The sequence below is a fragment of the Lynx rufus genome, unplaced genomic scaffold (assembly GCF_022079265.1).
Source record: "Lynx rufus isolate CCGP_SWC_20201006 ecotype Redwood Valley unplaced genomic scaffold, mLynRuf1.p SCAF_6, whole genome shotgun sequence".
NCBI classification, from domain to species: Eukaryota; Metazoa; Chordata; class Mammalia; order Carnivora; family Felidae; genus Lynx; species Lynx rufus.
Window position 1 is genome coordinate 111,664,102 of NW_025814878.1, and position 22,734 is coordinate 111,686,835.

The 22,734-nt window shown below is 39.4% G+C and overlaps 1 protein-coding gene across 1 annotated transcript in view; it reads left to right on the top strand.

The window, feature by feature from the left end:
* The window catches only part of SLC26A8 (solute carrier family 26 member 8), an 83,114-nt gene that overhangs the window by 28,671 nt on the left and 31,709 nt on the right, over window positions 1-22,734 (top strand). The window contains 4 exon segments of the mRNA XM_047101332.1: window positions 1,086-1,267; window positions 8,821-8,985; window positions 9,688-9,837; window positions 15,589-15,671. Coding sequence (XP_046957288.1) covers window positions 1,086-1,267; window positions 8,821-8,985; window positions 9,688-9,837; window positions 15,589-15,671 — 580 coding nt within the window.

Here is a 22,734-nt window from a genome sequence, read left to right on the forward strand (position 1 = left end):
CGCCCAATAATGTTGGAAGGGCATTGCCAACAGCTGCTTAGTGAAGTGCCTTTTCCTGACCTTCCCCACTGAACGACTGACCACCCAGGCAACCTTGACCATTTTGACTGACACACTTTTTCTCCGGATGTGTTTATATATTCAGGCTGGTTACCATCCCATCGTCCTAGATGCAGAGTGCTACCCTGCCTTTTTTAAGGACAATATCCCACGTCTTTACTAAAATCCATTATGTGTTGATTTTACATTTGGACACTGAGAGGACACTTTTATTGCCATATTTCCAGGCTCCTGGGGCACACTGCAATCATTTCCAAATACAGATAATAAGGCACTTAGAGTTTTATTTCTGTTAGGTAGTTTAAAGGTAAGATTTGCCTTTGTTCCCAAATGTCGATGTGAGGACTAAATGAAATTATGTTTGAAACAGGTTAAGCTCAGTGTCATTTTGCACCTAGTAAATCCTTCATAAGTGTTAGGTGTTATTTTTTTCTTATTATTATTATTGATTAGCTTTGTTTTCTGATCCTCTCACCACCATCTCACTTTTTACTGTCTCTAAGACCAGGTAAAGTGGCTGAGCCTGATATGCAATTTCCCCTTGATCCCACTCCATATGCCCACATTGCAGAGAGGGTAATATGTGGACACCAAGATCTAAATGCTAGGAGTTGGTCACAGCATGTGGAACCAGAGTTCTTTCCTCTGCTCTTTCTTACTTCTCAGTGGCCACTTTCAAAAGAGAAAAGTTCTTGAGATCAGAGGCAAAACAACATCAGACCATACCTTCCTTCTGTCCACTATGTCAGTTTACCTGCATTTAAAACTTCAGCGGGGCGCCTGGGTGGCTTAGTCGGCTGAGGGTCCGACTCAGGTTCAAGTCATGATCTCGCAGTCCATGAGTTCAAGCCCCATGTTGGGCTCTGTGCTGACAGCTCAGAACCTGGCGCCTGCTTCGGATTCTGTGTCTCCCTCTCTCTCTGCCCCTTCCCTGCTCACAGTCTCTCTCTCTCTCTCTTAAAGAATAAACACTAAAAATTTTTGTTTTAAACTTCTCTTTTCTGCCTAAACACCTTCTTTCATAGGTTCCTACTTCCTTGTGAGTGCTCTGATGATCAATGTCCTGAGATTGTACCCGTTCAACAGTGGCCACCTGATTCTGGGGGCTTTCATCAAGGATGACTTTTCTAAGCCCTCCTTCTCTGAGGACTATAACAGATCCTTGAGTGTGGTGGCATCCACAACTTTTCTGACTGGGATTATTCAGGTAGGATCTGAGTCTCTGAACCCCTGAAATAAACAAAGGAGCTACAAACAGACCTCTTCCTTTTGTTGGTCCTGTTATCCATTGTGATGCATGTGGAACTTTAGTAATTTATCTGGGGGAAGCCTATGGGATGTGTAGATACACTCTCCTCAGTGACGAAACTTCTTCCTCCTCCACCCACCACTGATTCAGGATGAGATACTGAACAGTCTCATCAGTCCCTTCCATAAAGCTAAAGAAGGGTTCCAGGGACTATGGTCTAGAGTTCTATTCATGATTTCACGTTTAAAAAAAAATTCTTTTGGGGTGCTTGGGTGGCTCAGTCGGTTGAGCGTCTGACTTCAGCTCAGGTCATGATCTTGCGGCTTGTGGGTTTGAGCCCTCCATCAGGCTCTGTGCTGACAGCTTGGAGCCTGGAGCCTGCTTCGGATTCTGTGTCTCCCTGTCTCTCTGCTCCTCCCCTGTTCATGCTCTGTCTGTCTCTCTCTCTCTCTCAAAAATAAATAAACATTAAAAAAATTTTTTTTAATTCTTTGTATTTTTTCAACAAGAATAGCACTTGTAGGCTCACATACTATATCTTGGGTTAAGTAAGCATTAGAGTCAGACCTGGAGTTCTTTTCTTCAATGACAGAAGCACAGTTAAAGGACAATAATATCAATGACTTATTAAAATATCAAAACTTATTTTTGGCATGTCTTTGATTCTCTGTGAGAATTTACCATCTAAAGCTTCATCCATTGACCTAAAGTCACATATACTAGCTTTATTTCTCTTTCTTCTCAACCAATCAATCCTCTCTCTAGCTAATTTTTGCTGATCTCTCCTGAGACCATCTTTTATTAGGTAAGGATTTATTGGGAACCTACATCAGGCTACCAGAGTGAGCTGACTCCGACCCTGATACCAGCTATATAACTTACCTAAATCACCTTACCTTTATGAGCCTTGGTTTCCTCGTGTATAAAATGGAAATAATAACATTTGCAGGACTCTTAGGATTAAATGAGAAAATACATGTAAAGCACTCAGCTCAGAGCCTGTCACATAGTAAGCATCAATATGTTATAATTACTGGGCACAGAAATATGATTTTGGTACTTTGACAGAGATCAAAAATAAAAAAGTAAATATAATTCCTGTGGTTAAAAAATTCGGTCTTGTAAGAGAAGACAAAATAATGGGCAGTCAGCACCCTCAAAAATAAACATTAAAACTCATTTGTTTTTGAGTCAGTACCTCAAAAATAAATAAACATTTAAAAAAAAATTTTTTTTAATTGGGGCACCTGGGTGGCTCAATTGGTTGAGCGTCTGACTTCGGCTCAGGTCATGATCTCGCAGTCCGTGAGTTCAAGCCCCGCCTCGGGCTCTGTGCTGACAGCTCAGAGCCTGCAGCCTGCTTCAGATTCTGTATCTCCCTCTTTCTCCACCCCTCCCCTGCTCGCGTCTGTCTCTCTCTCTCTCTCTCTGTCTCAAAAATAAATAAACATTAAAAAAATTTTTAATAAAGGAGGAGACATTCCATTTCCAGGAAGATGAAATCGATATACTTTTCCCTATTCCTCCTGCTAAGTACAACTAAAAACCTTGGAACATTATACTAATAAAGCAAACATAAGAACACTCTGAAAAGTGGAGAGAAGAGGGCAAACTGACTCAGAACCACCGGACCCAAGGAACAACACAGTGATGAATTCCCTGGGTTTTCTTTTTGCCTCGTATATTTCAGACTTGGTGCTGAAGAAGCCAGAAACCCAAAATGCTAATAGGTGAAGGCAAAGAAAAATAGGAAGAGAAAAAAAAAAAAAAGCCCTAACAGATGTCTGTTCTTTATAGCCACAGCACCAAGAAGAGGCTAGCAAGACTGAAAAGTTATTTTACATAATAACTACTATACTCCAGACAAACACCAAGAAAAAACAAAACAAAACTGTGGTATCAGCCCCCTCATACCAGCAAAGGCCAACTGAAGAGCCCAGACCATATCACTCTTACCCACCTGTAATAAGGTGCCCACCCACTCCCAACTGGGGGTTGTCAGAGAAGGCCAAATAGGGAGTCAACACTTGCACTCCCATTGGGCAGTAATGAGACACTCTTTCCACCCTTTGCTGGGGTGGTGTCAGAGATGGCCTCATAGAGGGGACAACCCTCTCTGCTGCAGTGTCCATGGAGGCCAAGTGGGAAGAAGTAAAGACATTCCTGTCTCTTCCAGCCAGGATAATATGAGCAGAGGGCTAGTGGGGAGCCAGAACTCCCACCCCTGCCCGACAATAATGAGGAGTCCCCACTGCCTCAGCAGTCAGTGGAAACTGAGGGGAGAACCTGGGCTTCTACATCTATAGGCAGTAACAAGATGGCACCTGCCCCTTCCCCTGCCAGCATTTTGTCAAAATAATCTAGCTAAAACAGAATATTTAAATAAGATCTAGCATCTTCTAGCACAGTGCCCAAAATGTCTACAATTGAACTGAAAATTACTTGTCATATCAAGAACCAGGAAAATCTCAACTTGAACGAAAAAAGACAGTGAAAGGATGCCAATACTATGATGACAGAGATGTTAGAATCTCTGGCAAAGATTTTAAAGCAGCCATCCTAAACATGCTTCAGTGAGCAATAATGAACGTTCCTGAAACAAGTGAGAAAATAGAAACTCTCAGCAAATAAACAAAGTGTGAAGAAGCAAATGGAAATTTTAGAGCTGAGAAATACAATAACCAAAATTCAAAATGGAAAGAATGGACTCAATAGGAGGATAGAGGAGACAGAGGAAAGAATGAATGAATTCAAAGAAAGAGCAATAGAAATCATCCAACCTGAACAACCGAGAGAAAGTAGACAGGAAAAAGAAATGAACAAAACCTCAGAGGCAAGTAGGGTGATAAGGATATACCTAATATACCTAATATTGGTATCACAAGAGTCCCAGAAAGAGAGGAGAAAAAAGATGGGGCTGAATTACTTGAAGAAATAACAGCTGAAAACTCCTGAAATTCGGCAAAAGACATAATCCTACAGATTCAAAAAGCTGAGAAATTTTCAAAAACTGAATCCATAGAAATACACACTAAGATGAATCATAGTCAATATTCTGAAAACTAAAGACAATGAAAACAATCTTGAAATCAGTGAAACACTTTACCTATGGGGTAGGGGGGTGGACAACTCATATGACAGCAGATTTCTTATCCATAGAGTCCAGAAGGAAGTTGCACAATATTTTCCATTTGCTGAAGAAAAGAACTGTCAATCCAAAATCCTATACCCAGTGAAAATATCCTTCAAGAATAAAAGGGAAATCAAGACATTCTCAGATGAAGAAAAACTAAGAGAATTTGCTACCAGCAGACCTACCCTAAGAGAAAAGCTAAAGAAAGTTCTCTAAACAGAAAGGAAATGATAAAAGAAAGAATCTTGGAATGACTGAAAGGAAGAAAGAACAATGGAAAGAGTAAAAATATGGATGAATATGATAGATTTTCCTTGTCGTCCTGTGCTTTCTAAATTATGTTTGATGGTTGAGGTGAAATTACAACACTGATGTGATTCAAAATGTATATGACAGGAATATTTAAAACAATTACCACTGACCTTTGAACAACATGAGTTTGAACCACACAGGTCTGCTTATATGCAGTCTTTAAAAGATAAATATAGTGCAGTACTATAAATGTATTTTCTCTTCCTTATGATTTTCTTAACATTTCCTTTTCTCTAGCCTACTTTATTGTAATAATATAGTATGTAATACACATAACATACCAAGTATGTGTTTATCAGTTATTTATGTTATTGGTAAAGTTTCCAGTCAACAGTAGGCTAATAGGGGTTATGTTTTTGGGGGGTGCCTGGCTGGCTCAGTAGGTGGGACATATGACTCTTGATCTTGGGATTGTGAGTTCAAGCTCCATGTTGGGTGTAGAGATTACTTACAGTTAAATCTTTTTTAAAAAGGAGTTAAGGGACACCTGGGTGGCTCAGTTGGTTGAGTGTCCAACTTCAGCTCAGGTCATGATCTCATGGCTTATGAGTTCAAGCCCCACATTGGGCTCTGTGCTGACAGCTCAGAGCCTGGAGCCTGCTTCTGATTTTGTGTCTCCCTCTCTCTCGGCTCCTCCCCTGCTCATGCTCTGTCTCTCCTTCAAAAATAAATAAATATTTTTTTTTAATTTAATAAAAAAATTTAAAAAGGAGTTAAGCTTTTGGGGAATCAAAGTTACACATGGATTTTCAACTGTGTGTTTTGAGGGGAGGGTTGGTGCCCCTAACCTCTGTGGTATTCAGGATCAACTGTAGTTCTGCAAGATGCTACTATTAGGGCAAACTGAGTAAAGAGTACACCAGATCTCTCTGTACTGTTTCTTACAACTGCATGTCAAACTACACTTATCTAAAATGAAAAGTTTAAATTTAAAAAAGAAATCTGCACCAGATAATAATGTTTAACATTTAAGGCTATGTGCTAGTCACTGTTCAAAACACTTTACATTAATCATCTCATCTGATCCTTACGACTCCTTGTATGAAGGTAGGTATTACTATGACCCTATTTTAAGGGAACAAAGGTACAGAGAGGTTAAGAGAATTGCCCAAGGTCACACAGCCAGTAAGATCCCAACTGGGAATTAGACTGATGGTTGTCTACCTCCAGAATCCACACTTCAGATAATTTTAAAGTTCAAGCTAATATTACTAAAAGTGAAGTGTTTTGCGTCAAAAGAATATAAAGTACAGGAATAACCTTTAGTTGGTTGGAGTTGTCTGTGAAGGAAACAACCACACATTGAGACTTTTCTTCATTCACTGAACCTTTAGTGCTTTCTTTTTTTTTTTTTTTAATGCTTATTTATTTATTTTGAAAGAGGGAAAGTACATGCATATGAGCTAGGGGAGGGGCAGAGAGAGAAGAGAGAGAGAACCCCAAGCAGGCTCCATGCTGTCAGGAGGGAGCCTGACTCACGGCTGGATCCCATGAACCGTGAGATCATGACCTGAGTAGAAATCAAGAGCTGGACACTCAACCAACTGAGCCACCCAGGTGCCCCTAGTACCTGCTTTCTATAAGAATAGCAGATAGGTTTCATGTCCTAGGCCAACTCTGACTGACTGACATTGGCTGCCTAGAAAATTATATTAACACAGATTCTGATGCTACATCACAGCTGAGCAAGAAAGAGTTTTATGGTTATAGATATTTGCCACTTACATGGTGGAAGGAAGAAATGGTATTAAAAATGAGCGATAATGTATTTGTATTTGTCACTATTCTCAGATTTGAGCTAAGTGTTTTACATGTCTTATGCAATGTAATTCATTCAAAACACTGCATGTTGAGTATTACTCACTTTTTATACATGGGGAAACAGGCTCAGAGAGTTTAGTTAACTTGTCCAAGCTCACACAGCTAGTGAGTGGCAGAGCCAGGATTGAAAGCCAAGGTCTTCATCCCTAGGAATCATGCTCTTTTCACCACATCTCCTGAAGAAGAGGAATTTTCCTGAGCTCTTGAAAGAGATGATGGGCATGGATTGGCAGAAATGGAAAAAAAAAAATTTCTGTGCACAAGCACAGAAACAGAAATCACACAAAAGACAAGAAGCAAACTGGCCCGACCAGAGTAGTGGTGCCTACTGGGCAGTAATGACCAGAGATTCTAGAGACCCAGTGTCCAACTGACTGAAAGCTTGGAAACAAAAAGCTTTTAAAGTTAGAAGATTGGTTCTTCCAAGTTTGTTTTCTGAGGTCCCAGTGCAGTGGCAGACGAAATGCGAACAGTAGTAGGTTCAACACTTGTTTATCTTTACCCATTTTTGTCACTAGGCTCTGTAAGTTTTCTTAACCTGCCTTCTTAAGGGAATTGGAGCTCACCCTCTGTCTGTCCATCAATTTTCCTTTTTTTTTTTAAGTTTATTTATTTATTTTGAGAGAGAGAGAAAGCACGAACGCAAGCAGGGCAGAGAGAGAGGGAGAGAGAGAGAATCTCAAGCAGGCTCCACGCGGTCAGAGCAGAGCCTGACTTGAGGCTCGATCTCACGAACCACGAGTTCATGACCTGAGCCAAAATCAAGAGCCGGATGCTCAACCAACTGAGCCACCCAGGCAGCCCTGTCCATCAGTTTTCTCATTGTTTTTTATTATAAAAAATGGGGGGTGCCTGGTTGGCTAAGTCAGTAGAGCATGCAACTCTTGATCTTAGGGTCTTGAGTTCAATCCCCATGTTGGGCATGGAGCCTACTTGAAGAAAAAAAAAAAAGGTAGATTGCAAAAGTCTCAAGTAATAAAAAAAAAAATGCATAAATTTTAAAGTATTGCCCCAATGTTTAATTCCATTCCCCAAAGGTAACTTCTTTTTTTTTTTGAAGTTTATTTATTTATTTTGAGAGGACAGACACACAGTGAGTGGGGGAGGGGCAGAGAGAGAGGGAGGGAGAGAGAATCCAAAGCAAGTTGTGTGCCAACGCAGAGTCCAACATGGGGCTTGAACTCACCAAATAGTGAGATCATGTTCTGAGCGGAAACCAAGAGTTGGTTTCCAGCCTAACTGACTGAGCTACCCAGGCGCCCCTAAAGATAACTTCTGATAATAGTTCGGGGTGTAACCTTTTAGATTCTTTATATATTTAGAAATACAAATATATAAGACACATATATAATTTATATATTATATATGTATAAGTACATATAAAATACTTTGTTATAACATATTTAATATGTAATATATGATACAATATGTTTATAACTTATTATATATAATATATACTATATATATACTATAATATAGTATTTTACATGTACATATGCATGTATAACATATAAATCATTTATTATATACACTGAACTTATAGAAACTAAATTTGTCTTCAGGATTACATATAATATAATCTATTATAATACATGTATATATAATATATTTCAGGATTACATATATACATATTTACATATGTATATACATATATACATATACATATATACATATATACATATACATACATACTATATGTATACATAATATATATATTATACATATATACCTATATTATAATAGATTATATTATATGTAATCCTGAAGACAAATTCAGTTTAATCATTCTTAGTAAAGACAAAAGTCGAAGGCCAAGAAGTTTGAGCTGGAGTTTTTTCAATTGTCTTTTCCTTTGTGAAAAGCCACATTCCTCACTGGGATATTAACATCTCCTTAAAGGGGCTATCAAAGCTTGCAACAAAAGGGCCTTTAAAAAGGCAAAAGCTTGTTCTGATCACTCGGTCACTGTTAACGTCACATTGATAAGGTCACTAGATTCTGGGGCAAGAACTTTAGCTTAAGTGCTCCTGAAGAAAGAAGTGTGGTCTAGTGCCTGTACAGAGCTGCTGAATCGTCACCAAGGACTTCCTTGTATTTGCAATATCAGTTGATGAGAAAAAGAGAGAAGAGTTTATCCAAGGGGCCTAACTGAACTTTTTTGTTGGAAGCCCCCTGGAGAGTGCCTAATTGACGCCATTGTGGGTTGCCTCTCACTGTGGTTTTCTTTCATCTGAACCTTCTACAGCTATCAATGGGCTTGTTAGGTTTCGGCTTCATTGCCACTTACCTTCCGGAAGCGGCAATCAGCGCTTACCTGGCGGCCACGGCACTACACATTATTCTGTCCCAGCTGACTTGCATCTTCGGGATTGTGATTAGCTTCCACTCTGGTCCCATCTCCTTCTTCTATGTGAGTAATTTCTACCTTCACCCAGAGATACCAGTGCCCTCCCCTTGCCTCCAAAAGGAAGTGGACCCGGGTGGAGAGACTGCTGCATAGGGAGCAGAGTCAACACCGTCCTAGACATAATCTCAGCTCTTCTAGATTTACAGTCTGAATTAATTGCAGATGCCGGTTGGACCATGTTATATACAGTTATAATTTAACATGTTCTCAGTTCATTACCATTTTGCCCAGCCCTTTTAAACAAACACGATTTGCATTAAACTTTGGTTTTTAGAATACTGTAATCTATCATAATTCTTCCCATTACATGCCTCATAACAGACATGTATTCTAAAACATCTAAAGAACACAAAATGGCTAAGTAGTCCCTTAAAAGAATGGTGTAGGAGTCACTCTAAAGAGCATATATGGTCTAGAAAAAATAGTAAAGAATAGGCTGTAAACAGAACTCCTGGGTCCTTTTCCATTGTACTGAAACACATAAAGTGTATTCTCTCCTTATTGGGCATTATTATATTTTAATATCTCTTTTTCAACTTAAAAAAATGTATATCCTCCCATTTCCCTTCACTGTGCTAGTAATGCTCATAACGACCTTTGTGCCTAAGGATTTCTTTTTGAACTAATCTTGAGGGAGTGTCACCTTCTAGATTTAGGCAATTCTCATACCCCTTTCTAAGCCTCTGTAATTTTGTTTTCTTTCAGAACATAGTTAACTACTGTGTAACTCTCCCAAAAGCTAATTCTACCAGCATCCTACTATTTCTAACTGCTGTTGTAGCCCTGAGAAGCAACAAATGTATCAGAATGTCCTTCAATCAGTATCCCATCGAGTTTCCCATGGAAGTTTTTCTGGTAGGTGTTTTGATGCCCCCAATTCACGGTTTAGATCATTTAAAATGCCTACTTTCTAAAAAAAATTTTTTAATTAAAAGCAAGCAACCTAGGAAGGGAGAGATCAGAGGATACTATAAAAATGATGTTAAAAAACATATGTTAAATTGTGACAAAGCAGAATATATTTAATTTTAAGTAATAGCTTTTATTTGTATTTTTATTTTTCAATAAATTTCTTATTTTTTAAGTTGATTTACTTATTTTGAGAGAGAGTGTGTGTGTGCAAAAGCAGGGGAGGGACAGAGAGAGAGGGAGACAGAGAATCCCAAGTGGGCTCTACACTGACAGCAATGCCCTGTGTGGGTCTTGAACCCACAAACCATGAGATCATGATCTGAGCCAAAATCAAGAGTTGGATGCTTAGTGACTGAGCCACCCAGGTGCCCCAAACATGCTTATTTTTAAAGTATTTTTCTCCATTGCTTCTTTTTCATACTATTTCATAAGTAGTTTTTTTTTTCCTTATGAAAGCACTCCAGGCTCATTTTAGCAATTTTGAAAAACATAAGAAAAAAATAGAAGAAAAGAAAGTCCTGTGGCTGCACCTCCCGAAATCAACTACAGTTAATAATTTGGGGTTTTCACTTATTCACTGTTTCCTTCTTTCAAATATATGACAGGCTTATGCTCAGTGTTGGTGAATTTCCATCTTCTTCTATGTAGAATTTTGTTTCTATTTTACTTTTTTTTATTTTTTAAGTAATCTCTATCCCCAGTGTGGGGCTCAAACTCACAACCTTGAGATCAAGAGTCACATATTCCGCTGATTGAGCAAGCCCATGCCCTTGTTTCTTATGTATGTATGTATGTATGTATGTATGTATGTATGTTTATTTATTGGGACACCTGGGTGGCTCAGTCAGTTAAGCATCTGACTTTTGATTTCAGCTCAGGTCACGATCTCACGGTTCGTGAGTTCGAGCCCCGTATCAGGCTCTGTGCTGGCAGTGCAGAGCCTGCTTGGGATTCTCCCTCTCTCCCTCTGTCTCTGTGCCTTCCCTACTTGTGTTCTCTCTCTCTCAAAATAAATAAATACACTTAAAAAAGTAAATACTTATTTTTGAGAGAGAATGCACGGGCTGGGGAGAGGCAGAGTGAGGGAGAGAGGGGAGAGGGGCAGAGAGAGGGGGACAGAGGATCCGAAGTGAGCCCTATGCTGACAGCAGAGGGCTTGAACCCACGTACGGAAAGATTATGACCTGAACTGAAGTCAGATGCTCAACCAACTAAGCCACCCAGGCACCCCTGTTTCTAGTTTAATAGTGTTGTGATAATTCTGTTATTCAGCCTCCTTTAATCCTCACTATGCTACAGTAGAGAAATTGAGGGAGATGAGATGTCAAATGGACTGCCTAGTCCGTGTCACTAGTAAGTGGCAGAGCTGGGGCTCACCACTATCTAATAGCAATATTTCTTCTTTCTTTTAAATTGTTTTTTTAATGTTTATTTTTGAGAGAGAGAAAGAGACAGAGCATGAGCAGGGGAGGGGCAGAGAGACAGGGAGACACAGAACCCGAAGCAGGCTCCAGGCTCTGAGCTGTCAGCACAGAGCCTGACGTGGAGCTTGAACTCATGAACTGCGACATCAAGACCTGAGCTGAAGCTGGACGCTTAATCGACTGAGCCACCCAGGCGCCCCTCTTCTTTCTTTTAAAAAAAGTCCACTGATAAAATTAATCTTTTGCAGTTATAATTAACATTTTTACAATGATAAAGACATTTTCATAAATAAAGCTCAGGTTTTTAAAGTCAGCATTTCTCATATTAGGATCACTGAGTGCTTGGGTGTCCATGAGAGTTAATTCCTCCTTAAGAAGTGTCCTGTTGCAGAGATCCCAAAAGTTCACCAAACGTCCATGTATGCCCGTCTATTTCCCAGGTGCCCCGTAGTTAGGCAGAACCATGTGACTTTGGGGCCAAAGCATAGGAGAAAGGGTGTGAGTCCCCATGTTCTTTCTTTCCCTGGTGTGATAATCATAGGGCTGTATGTTAAAATAATATAGTCCCCCAGGTGGAATTAGCCTGGATCCCTGAGGCACTATTTGCAAAGAGGTTGCCCTGGAGAGACACTGACCCACAACACTCTGTGAGGACAAAAAAATAACACTAAGATCTCATGGTTTGTATGTTACCACAGCATAACCTATTCTATACTAAACATTCCAGGTCTATACTCTGCATGATTGAAAGAGGATGGGAATTGCTTTGGAAATTGAGACCAAGCTCTATCTCATAACTGTCGTCTACTGCTTGGAGACGTGCATATTCTTCCTTCCTTGGAATAGTTGAAAAGCTATTAATTCACAAAGTCCAGAAACGGAAAGACTACTTTTGTAGGAGACTTTCCCAATCACTGTGCATAAATAATGGTGCCCTAGAGCCCAGGGGACAATGTGCACGTGGAATATGAGGAGCAGGGTCACAGGCAACCTCTCCTTTTCACGGAACCCAGCTCAGCTCTGGCACCCTTGAGCAAATATTCCCAGTACCTCAGCTGAGGCTTTGGAGTCACCAGCAGATGGCATCTGTGACGCAGATATCAGTCCTCTCTCTCTCTCGCGCTCTCTCTCTCTCTCTCTCTCTCTTTAATTTCAGCTTTATTGAGGTATAACTGACATCTAAAGTGGTAAGAGATTTAAAGTGTACATCGTGGTGATCGCACGTGCATATATATTGTGAAAGGATTCACCCATCTAGTTAATGTACACTTCCATCACCTCACGTATTTATCTTGCGTGTGTGTGCATCTGTGCTGAGAGAACATTTACGTTCGACTCTTAGCCAATTTGTTTTTTTAAAGTTTATTTATTTTGAGAGAGAGAGAGAGAGAGAGAGAGAGAGATAATCCCAAGCAGGCTCCACACTTTGATGTGGGGCTCGCACCCCCGAACCTCTCAAGATCGTGACCTGAACGTTTAACTGACTGAGCCACTCAGGTGCCCCCCTACTCTTAGCAAATTTCAATTATACAGTGCAATGTTAGCAACTATAGTCACCATACTTCCCACTAGATCCTCAGACCTTATTCATCTTAAACCTGAATGTTTCTACGCTTTTATCAAACTTTCCCCATTTCCCCCACCCATAGCTCCTGGCAACCACTTTTCTACTTTCTGTTTCTATGAGTGTGGCTGTTTTGTTTTTGTTTTTACTTATTTATTTTTTAAATGTGTATTTATTCTTGAGAAAGCCCAAGTGGGGGAGGGACAGAGAGCGAGGGGGACAGAGGATCCAAAGCTGGCTCTGCACTGACAGGCAGCAAGCTTGATACGGGGCTTGAACTCACGAACTGTGAGATCATGACCTGAGCCAAAGTCAGACGCTTAACCAACTGAGCCACCCAAGCGCCCTGTTTTTGTTTTTAGATTGCACATATAAGGGATACCATACAGTATTTGTCTTTCTCTGTCTGGCTTATTTCATTTAGCATAACACCCTCCAGGTTCATCCATGTTGTCACAAATCAAACCCCTCTCTCTCTTTTTTTTTTATCTTAGAGAGAGTGTGATTGCGGAGGGGGTCAGTGGGAGAGAGAGAGAGAGATTGAGAATTTTAAACAGGCTTCACGCTCAGCTTGGAGCCCAACGCAGGGCTTGATCCCACAACCCTGGGATCATGACCTGAGCTAAAATCAAGAATCGGATGCTCAACTGACTGAGCCACCCAGGTGCCCCAAATCAACCCTCTCTTGAGAGACAGCAACAGCAGGAATCATAGTGACATTCCTTCAAGCAACCTCAAAGGCAATGAATGTTAAGTTATGAGGAAAGGCAATGAGTATAGAGGGTGCTGTGGTTGACTATGGCTGACAGATTAGTTTGTGAGACATCCCTTTGGGAAACGCTGTAAATAATTAGGATGCACCATGGAGTCAGGTGGGGGAGGAAACTGAGGTCCAGCAGTAAAAGTCAGTGGAGACTTAGAATTGTTGCAGTTGAGGGTCGCCTGGGTGGCTCAGTCAGTTAAGCGGCTGACTTCGGCTCAGGTCATGATCTCGCGGTCCATGGGTTCAAGCCCCGCGTCGGACTCTGTGCTGACAGCTCGGAGCCTGGAGCCTGTTTCAGATTCTGTGCCTCCCTCTTTCTCTGCCCCTCCCCCGTTCATGCTCTGTCTCTCTCTGTCTCAAAAATAAATAAACGTTTAAAAAAAATTAAAAAAAAACATTAAAAAAAAAAAAGAATTGTTGCAGTTGAGACATTAAACTTTTTTGTGACCTACTTTATACTCAAAGGTTACCAAAGCCTGCAATGCATTCCGTATACTTATGTCAAGTCAAGTGATTGGGAACACTTTCTGCCAAGGAGCAAGGGTTAGAGATATCGTTTCGAACTGGGGAAAGACCTCCATGTTTCCCCTGGCAGTGAAGAAAATGGGAGAGGGAGGGTGAGAGCTGTTCTGCCTGAGGGTATAAAAAGCTTCTTACAGCACCCACCAAGACACTACTGTCTGGATGTGGCTGGAGGAAAAACACCCACCAGTCTGTCCTTAACACAGTAGCGTCAAACAGTAAGGGAAAGTTTCAAGGCAATATCTGGGACCCAGGTAGAATACACTGATAAATAATTCAAGAATCCTATAGCTGTAAGAGATGATGCATATTTTAGGTTCATAATTTACATATATGTACATGTGTGTGTATTTGTGGATGTGTTTATGTAAGTTGTATGGCAAACACCAAGAAAGCATCAAAATAGCTGTCTTGGGGTGATTTGTTTCTGCTTTTTAATTTTTTGTATTTTCTCTGTGTTCCTTTATAAGCCAATACTACCTTACAGCGGAAATAAAAGAGTTCCTTGGCCAGTGTGTACACTTCCTGTCCCTTAACTAGGTAGAGAACAAAACTCTTCTCTGACTCAGGCTTTGATCCAGATTCTTCTTTCCATTCTGATCAGTAGGGTTCCCCGGTGTTTTCATCAGATCACAGCATCACAGGCAAACCAGTTGCGATCCTGCTTGCTGTCTGGTTGAACTCGCAGAGCAGATTTATGTGTTGGTAGGGAAAATGGGGTACAGCAGCTCCATATTTATTATTCTAAGACCTGGGCGTTGAGTTCTGCCGTCACTGGCTCGATTTGCTTTGGTGTGAGGTCTCTATAAGGTGTCACAGCTGCTGGGTTGTCTATTTTCCTGCTTGTTGAAATGGAAGGGAGACTTGCCATTTTAGGAGGAAATGAAAGGGGGATTAAAAAAAAAAAAGGCAAGTAATTGCTTTGCTGAAGACTTTTTCTTTGTGCTGTCAAACGCTGCTCCATTATTTATTATTAAGGGTTAGTGGGTTAGTCAGTAATGATTCTCAGTATACCTCAACAATCCCCCAACGGATTCTTTATATTGACACAGAGTACCTAGATCTAAAAACTTTTACACCTGAGGCCTTTGTGTAGCTATTACCTGAAAACATGTTTATATTGGGTCCAGATGTTTAAGGTTGGTGAGGACATCCATTTGTTCCCATTGTTATGTCAGAGACCAAGGCTGAATTTGCTTTTCATTCTGGCTACAGTGCTAACAAGAGGTTCGGGAACCAAGAGCCAGAGAGGATTTCGGCCATGCCCGCTCCACGGACCCGGCCCCACCTCTCTCTCCAACCTTCATGTGTGGGGAGTGCCACGTATCTCATTCCCTGTCTTGCCAGAGGCTGTAAGCTCTACTCCTAGAAGCAAAACATAGTATTTAGATGATCATATGCATTTTTTTTAACCCCTGCAGATTCTTGGCGTCACTGCGTTTGCAAACAAGATAAGCATAGCCACAGAAACCAGCAGGATGCTCATCGATCTGATTCCTTATAGGTCAGTAACTCCGCTTTTCAGGATCACTTTTCCCTCTGTGTTAACCTTCGCTTAGCCTCTGACCGGACAGCCTGATTGATGGTCTCCACTAGCAGTCAAATTTGGGTAATGGGCTCAAATTCATTTTAGGATACAGAAGCTCATGAAGGAGGATGGGCTAAGACAACCCTGTGTTTTGTCTTTGCTCAGCCTCTTAACTCTCATAGTTGAGCCAGTCTCCTTACACAAGGAAACTGTTGGATGTGCTGGAAACCAGAGAGATTCACGAGGTTTTTCCCGCAGTACATCATGAGCCTTCTCAACCTCTGTACCTATCTAACTAACCCTCAAGGATGGAACAAGAGATGCCTCTTTTCCTGGCCTCTCTCCTGGAGCTCAGTGCTCAGGAGATGAGTGTTCCTTTCTGTCTTCACCCACTTAGACTGAATCGGGGTCCTTAAACATTTTCTTACGTGGTGTAGGAAGCTATCTTCGAGTAGTCTGGCATATGCAGTTCTTAAGGACTTGCGATTAATTTACATTATAATTCTTTTTTTTTTTTAATTTTTTTTTCAACGTTTTTATTTATTTTTGGGACAGAGAGAGACAGAACATGAACGGGGGAGGGGCAGAGAGAGAGGGAGACACAGAATCGGAAACAGGCTCCAGGCTCTGAGCCATCAGCCCAGAGCCTGACGCGGGGCTCGAACTCACGGACCGCGAGATCGTGACCTGCCTGAAGTTGGACGCTTAACCGACTGCGCCACCCAGGCGCCCCTAATTTACATTATAATTCTTACCGGTGACTATGGGTCACTCTTGCTTCTGTTAAGAAAGTTTAATTTCCGTAACCTTGATCAGACGCGAGCGCTGGATCCTAACCACTCGACCAACAGGGAACACCTCGTAACCTTGATCGGATGAATCACTTTGGCTAAGGAAGGCGACCCACAGGCAGGCTCTGGAAGAGCATTGTTCATTTCCTAAGGCTGTTCAGTAAGGAATACTGCAGAGTCCGCGATTCTGGCAGACTCCAGGATAACACAACGTAGGCTACTTTGATGAAAGCAGATTGGATTAGTCTCATGTCCTACCAGTTAGTTCTCCGTGAAATCTGATGATGACTAAGTCACTTGAAATTCTGTTCAATTAAAAAAAAAAATGTGAGCAGACCACCGAGACACCAGGAAGTGCAATGGTAAATAAGACTGAAAAAAATAACAATAACAACAATAAGACCGATGTTTTGCATAATTATTTTATTTCATTTGCACCTCACAGTAGTACTCCTTTTTATGGCTGAGGAAACTAAGGCTTACCAAATTTAAATTACTTGTCCGTGATCACACAGTCGGTCAAGGGCAGAGCTACTTTTGAACCCATTTCTCTTTAATTCCAAAATTTATGATTATAATCACTCTATCATACACACTCAGTATGCTTCTGTTATTGATGACTTAACAACCACACAGTCAACTTTTGCTTATGTTTTATCCTAAGATTCAGAGTATAGATAGACAAGTGAGCATTTCAAAATGTAATTTTAGGTATTGCTTTGAACTTCCCTTTTTTTTTATTGTAATGTATAACCATTTATACACCTTTTTTTTATTTTATTTTTTATTTTTTCAAATTTACATCCAAATTAGCTAGTATATAGTGCAACAATGATTTCAGGAATAGATTCCTTAGTGCCCCTTACCCATTTAGCCCATCCCCCTCCCACAACCCCTCCAGCAACCCTCAGTTTGTTCTCCATATTTATGAGTCTCTTCTGTTTTGTCCCCCTCCCTGTGTTATATTATTTTTGTTTCCCTTCCCCTATGTTATCTGTTTTGTCTCTTAAAGTCTTCATATGAGTGAATTAATATGGTTTGTGTCTTTCTCTGACTAATGTCACTTAACATAATACCCTCCAGTTCCATCCACATAGTTGCAAATGGCAAGATTGCATTCTTTTTGATTGCTGAGTAATACTCCATTGTATATATATACCACATCTTCTTTATCCATTCATCCATCGATGGACATTTGGGCTCTTTCCATACTTTGGCTACTGTTGATAGTGCTGCTATAAACATGGGGGTGCATGTGTCCCTTCTAAACAGCACACCTGTATCCCGTGGATAAATGCCTAGTGGTGCAATTGCTGGGTCGTAGGGTAGTTCTATTTTTAGTTTTCTGAGGAACCTCCATACTGTTTTCCAGAGTAGCTACACCAGCTTGCATTCCCATAAACTTCCCTTTTTATTATATATTTATCCAAAGTTGCTAAAGATTAGAAAAATTGAACAATTTAAGTTAGTTCTTTCTGTGTCCGTGTCCCCTTTTAACCTAAGCTAAGAAAGAATTAAATGTGAGAGAACATCAAAAAGGAAAAAACATAAATATTTAAGGTTTACTAACATAGATTTAGGCAATAGATTTCATTTACTGTATACTTCTTTGGGACAGCCACAGTATATATATTTTTAAGTTTATTTATTTATTTTGAAGAGGGGGGGCAGAGAGAAGGAGAGAGAGAATTCCAAGCAGGCTCTGCACTGTCAGTGCAGAGGGGCTAGAACTCACAAACCGTGAGATCATGACCTGAGCTGAAATCAAGAGTCAGATGCTTAACCGACTGAGCCACCCAGGTGCTCCTGGGACAGCCACATTCTTTTTTTTTTTGGGGGGGGGGGGGAGGGGGGAACAGCCACATTCTTAACTAACTTCTTAAAAGAACAAAAAGGGGAAATTTAACAAAAGGCTAAATATCTAAGTGCCTTTGAGTATTTAGTTATATTTCTAACTAGCTCATTACCTGGAAAACACCCAGGTGCTTGTAAGTTATAAGTATACAATAAATAGGAAACTAACATAGACATAGTTAAATGGCGAAGGAAAAGATATTCAAAAATAGGAATTTAGATTCCTGTACATAATAATGGTATGAAATAGGAAAACAGGAGGAGATAGTGCTTTGAGTACTTTAAGTGATGCTTCCTACTTGAAGGAAAATGAAATTTAAAATGCATAAACTAATAAATTTTAATTAGATAAAGGATTAAAAATACATCACACAATTTATTTTAAAATAATTTTTCCAAGTGGTATGTAATACATTGCTCATTTTACTGAATTTAGATTTTACACAAAACTTTAGAAGTCAATTTTGAGTCATAAAACTGTGTCTTGGTGAAATGATAAAAATAATCAAAAGAATAAACATTTCAAATAGTAAATCTCATCTAAAACACTTAGAAGATTTTTTTTTTTTACTTAGAAAATAAACCTAGAGGTATAGAAACCAAAGCATATTTGTGCTTCCAAACTCAGTTTAAAGGATTATTCTATGAATCTATGGGAAAATAACACTGGCCCCCAAATCGTGAAAATTTCTTTTCCTTTTTTTAGTCTGTTAATGTCATGATTGATTTTTGAATGTTAAACCAACATTTCATCCTTAGATAAACCTCACTTGGTAATCGTGTATTATCATTTTATATATTGATTCACAAAGATGTTGTTAAGAATTTTTGCATTCATGTATATGAAGAATATTGTCCTGAGAGTTTCTTTTCTTGTAATATCTGCATCTGGCTTTAGTATCAGAGTATTGTAGACATCATAAAAGGAATTGGAATGTATTCTCTTGTCTTTAATTTCTGGAAGAGTTTCTATAGAATTGGCATTATTTATTTCTAAAATATTTGGTAGAATTCATCAGTGAAAATATTTATGCCTGCCTGGAGTTTTCATTGTGGGCAGGTTCTTAACCAAAAATTTAATTTTTTTTCTACAAATTTAATTTTTTAATAGTCTATTAAGTACAATTATTATTAAATTACATAAGCATTGTCTATAATTCAGGTTATCTATTTCTTCTTGAGAGTACTGTTAGTTTTTGTGACCCACAGAATTTTTTTAAATGTTTATTTATTTATGTATTTTGAGACAGAGAGTGAGCATGAGCCTGTATGAGCAAGGGAAGGTCAGAGAGAGAGGGAGAGAGAGAATCCTAAGCAGCCTGCCTGCTGTCAGCACAGAGCCCAGTGAGGGGTTTGATCTCACAAACCATGAGATCATGACCTGAGCTGAAATCAAGAGTCAGATGCTTAACAGACTGAGCCACCCAGGCTCCCTGGTGATTGAACAAATTTGCCCATTTAATCTAAGTTGTCAAATATATTGGTAAAAAGTTATTTATGTTCTCTTACTATCTTGTTTTAGTAAACAGCATTATTAATATATAATTCATATACCATAAAACTCACCATTTTAAAGTGTACACTTTTGTGGATTTTAGTATATGCTCAAAGTGGTACAACCATCATCACCATCTAATTTCAAAATATTTTATCACCCCCAAAAAGAAACCCTGTCCCATTTGTCCCTCTCCTTAGCCCTTGGCTACTACTTTATCTACTTTTTTTTTCTTTTATTTTAAGTAAACTCCACACCACACGTGGGACTTGAACTCACAACCCCAAATTCAAGAGTCACATGTTCTACCTACTGAGCCAGCCAGGTGCCACTCAATCTATTTTCTACCTCTAAGGATTTGCCTATTCTGGAATCATAAAATATGTGGCCTTTTGACTCTGGCCTCCTTCACTGAGCGTAATGTTTTCAAGATCCATCCATATTGTACCATGGATCATTCCTACTTATGGCTGAACAGTATACTTATGGTATATATGGATATACCACATTTTGTTAATCAGTTCATCAGTTGATGGACATTGCAGTTATTTCCAGCTTTTGGTTATTATGAATAGTGCTCCTATGAACATTCAGGTGCCAAGTTTTTCTTTGAGTACCTGTTTTCTTTCCTTTTGAGGATATACCTAGGAGTAGATTTGCTGAGTCATATGGTAACTCTATGATGAACTTGTTGAGGAGTTGCCAAACTACTCTCCACACTGCACCATTTACTTCCCTGCCAATAATACACAAAGGTTCCAATTTGCTCCTTCTGGTCACAAAGGTGCAGACAACAAGGTGAGCAGTCATTGTTGTTGCACCTCACTCCCATTGTTTCAAGTCCCTCCCCCTCTGGCAAAAGTGACTTCCAAGGGATTTAAAGGACTGGCACCCCATTTTTTCTTCTTCATTTTTTTCTTTTTCTCCCCTTTTGGAAGTCATACATTAAAGATTAGGACATTAAAAAATACCTGCACTTAGAGGGAAAATTAGAAAATAACCACACATGCCTGGAGAAAGGAACAGGCTCAGAAAAGACCTGAGAAAACCTTAAGTTTAACGTTTTCTTCAACTGAAGTCCTTGACACAAAAACAGCCAACAACAACAATAACAAAAAACAACAAACCCTAGGAACGGGGAGAATCTGATTTCCAGAGGTACTACATTATTAGATTCAAATATCCAATGTTCAACAAAAATGTCAAGGCAGATAAAGGAACAGGAAGTATGGCTCATTAAAATGAAAACAACAACAACAGAAATTGTCCTGAAAAAGACTTGATGGCAGATCTACTAGACAAAGACTTGAAAGCAATTGTCTTAAAGATACTTAAAGAACTAAAGGAAAATGTAGAGAAAGTAAACAATGTATGAACAAAATGGAAATATCAAAAAAGAAATAGCAAACTTAAAAGAAACCAAAAAGAAGTTATGGGGCTAAGAAGCACAATAACTGAAAGGAAAAATTCACTAGAGAGATTCAAAAGCAGATCTGAACAGTCAGAAGGAAGAATCAGTGAACTTGAGGATAAGATAATGGAAATTATTGAGTCTGAGGAACAGAAGGAAAAAAGATTAGAGAAAAATGAACAGAATTTTAGGGACTTATGGGACACCATCAAGCAAAGCAACACACACTCAGTGGGAGACTCAGAAGGAGAAGAGAGAAAGAAAGGGATGAGAACAACATTTGAAGAAATAATGGCTGAAAACTTCCCAAACTTGATTTAAAAACATGAGTGTAAACGTGTAACTCTAACAAATTCCTAGTAAGAGAAACTCAAAGAGACCCATACCTAGATGTATAATCAAACTTCAAAAGACAGAGAGAATCTTGAAAAGGAAAAGAGAAGTGACTCATACATAAGGGCTTATCAATAAAGTAATGAGAGACTTCTCATCAGAAACTCTGGAGGCCAGAATGCAGTGGGCCAACGAAGTCCTAAAAGAAAAAAAAAACAAAAAACAAAAACCATCAACCAAGAATCCTATATCCAGCAAAATTTTCCTTCAAAAGTAAAGAAGTTAAATCATTCTCAGATAAATAAAAGCTAAGCGAGTTTATTACCACTGGACCTGCCTTGGAAGATATACTCAAGGGAGTTCTGCAGGGTAAAATGATAGGATAATTTACAGTAACTTAAAGCTGTATGGAGAAATAAAGGTCTCAGTAAGGGTAAATATTGGAAAATTATAACAGCTAGTATTATTAACAATGGTTTGTAATTCAACATTTTATTTTTTACATAATTTAAGAGACCAGTGCATTTAAAAAGATCACTAGTTTATGTTTTGAGGTATACATGTATAAAGGTATAATTTTGTGACATCAGTAACAGAAAAGGGTATGAATAGAGCTGTAAAGGAGCAGAGTTTTTGTACGTTATTGAAGCTAAGCTGGTGTAAATTCAAACTAGAGTGTTATAACTTTAGGATGTTAAAAGTAACCCCATGGTGACCACAAAGAAAATAGTTATAGAATATATACAAAAGGAAATTAGAAAGGAATTTAAACATTTCACTACAAAAAAATCAACTAAACACAAAAGAAGATAGTAATGCAGGAAATGAAGGACATATAAAACTATAAGACATAGGGGCGCCTGGGTGGCGCAGTCGGTTAAGCGTCCGACTTCAGCCAGGTCACGATCTCGCGGTCCGTGAGTTCGAGCCCCGTGTCAGGCTCTGGGCTGATGGCTCGGAGCCTGGAGCCTGTTTCCGATTCTGTGTCTCCCTCTCTCTCTGCCCCTCCCCCGTTCATGCTCTGTCTCTCTCTGTCCCAAAAATAAAAAAAAAAAAAAAAAAAAAAAAAAAAAAACTATAAGACATATAGAAAACAAATAGCAAAATAACAGAAGTCCCTTCATATCAGTAATTACTTTAAATGTAAATGGAGGG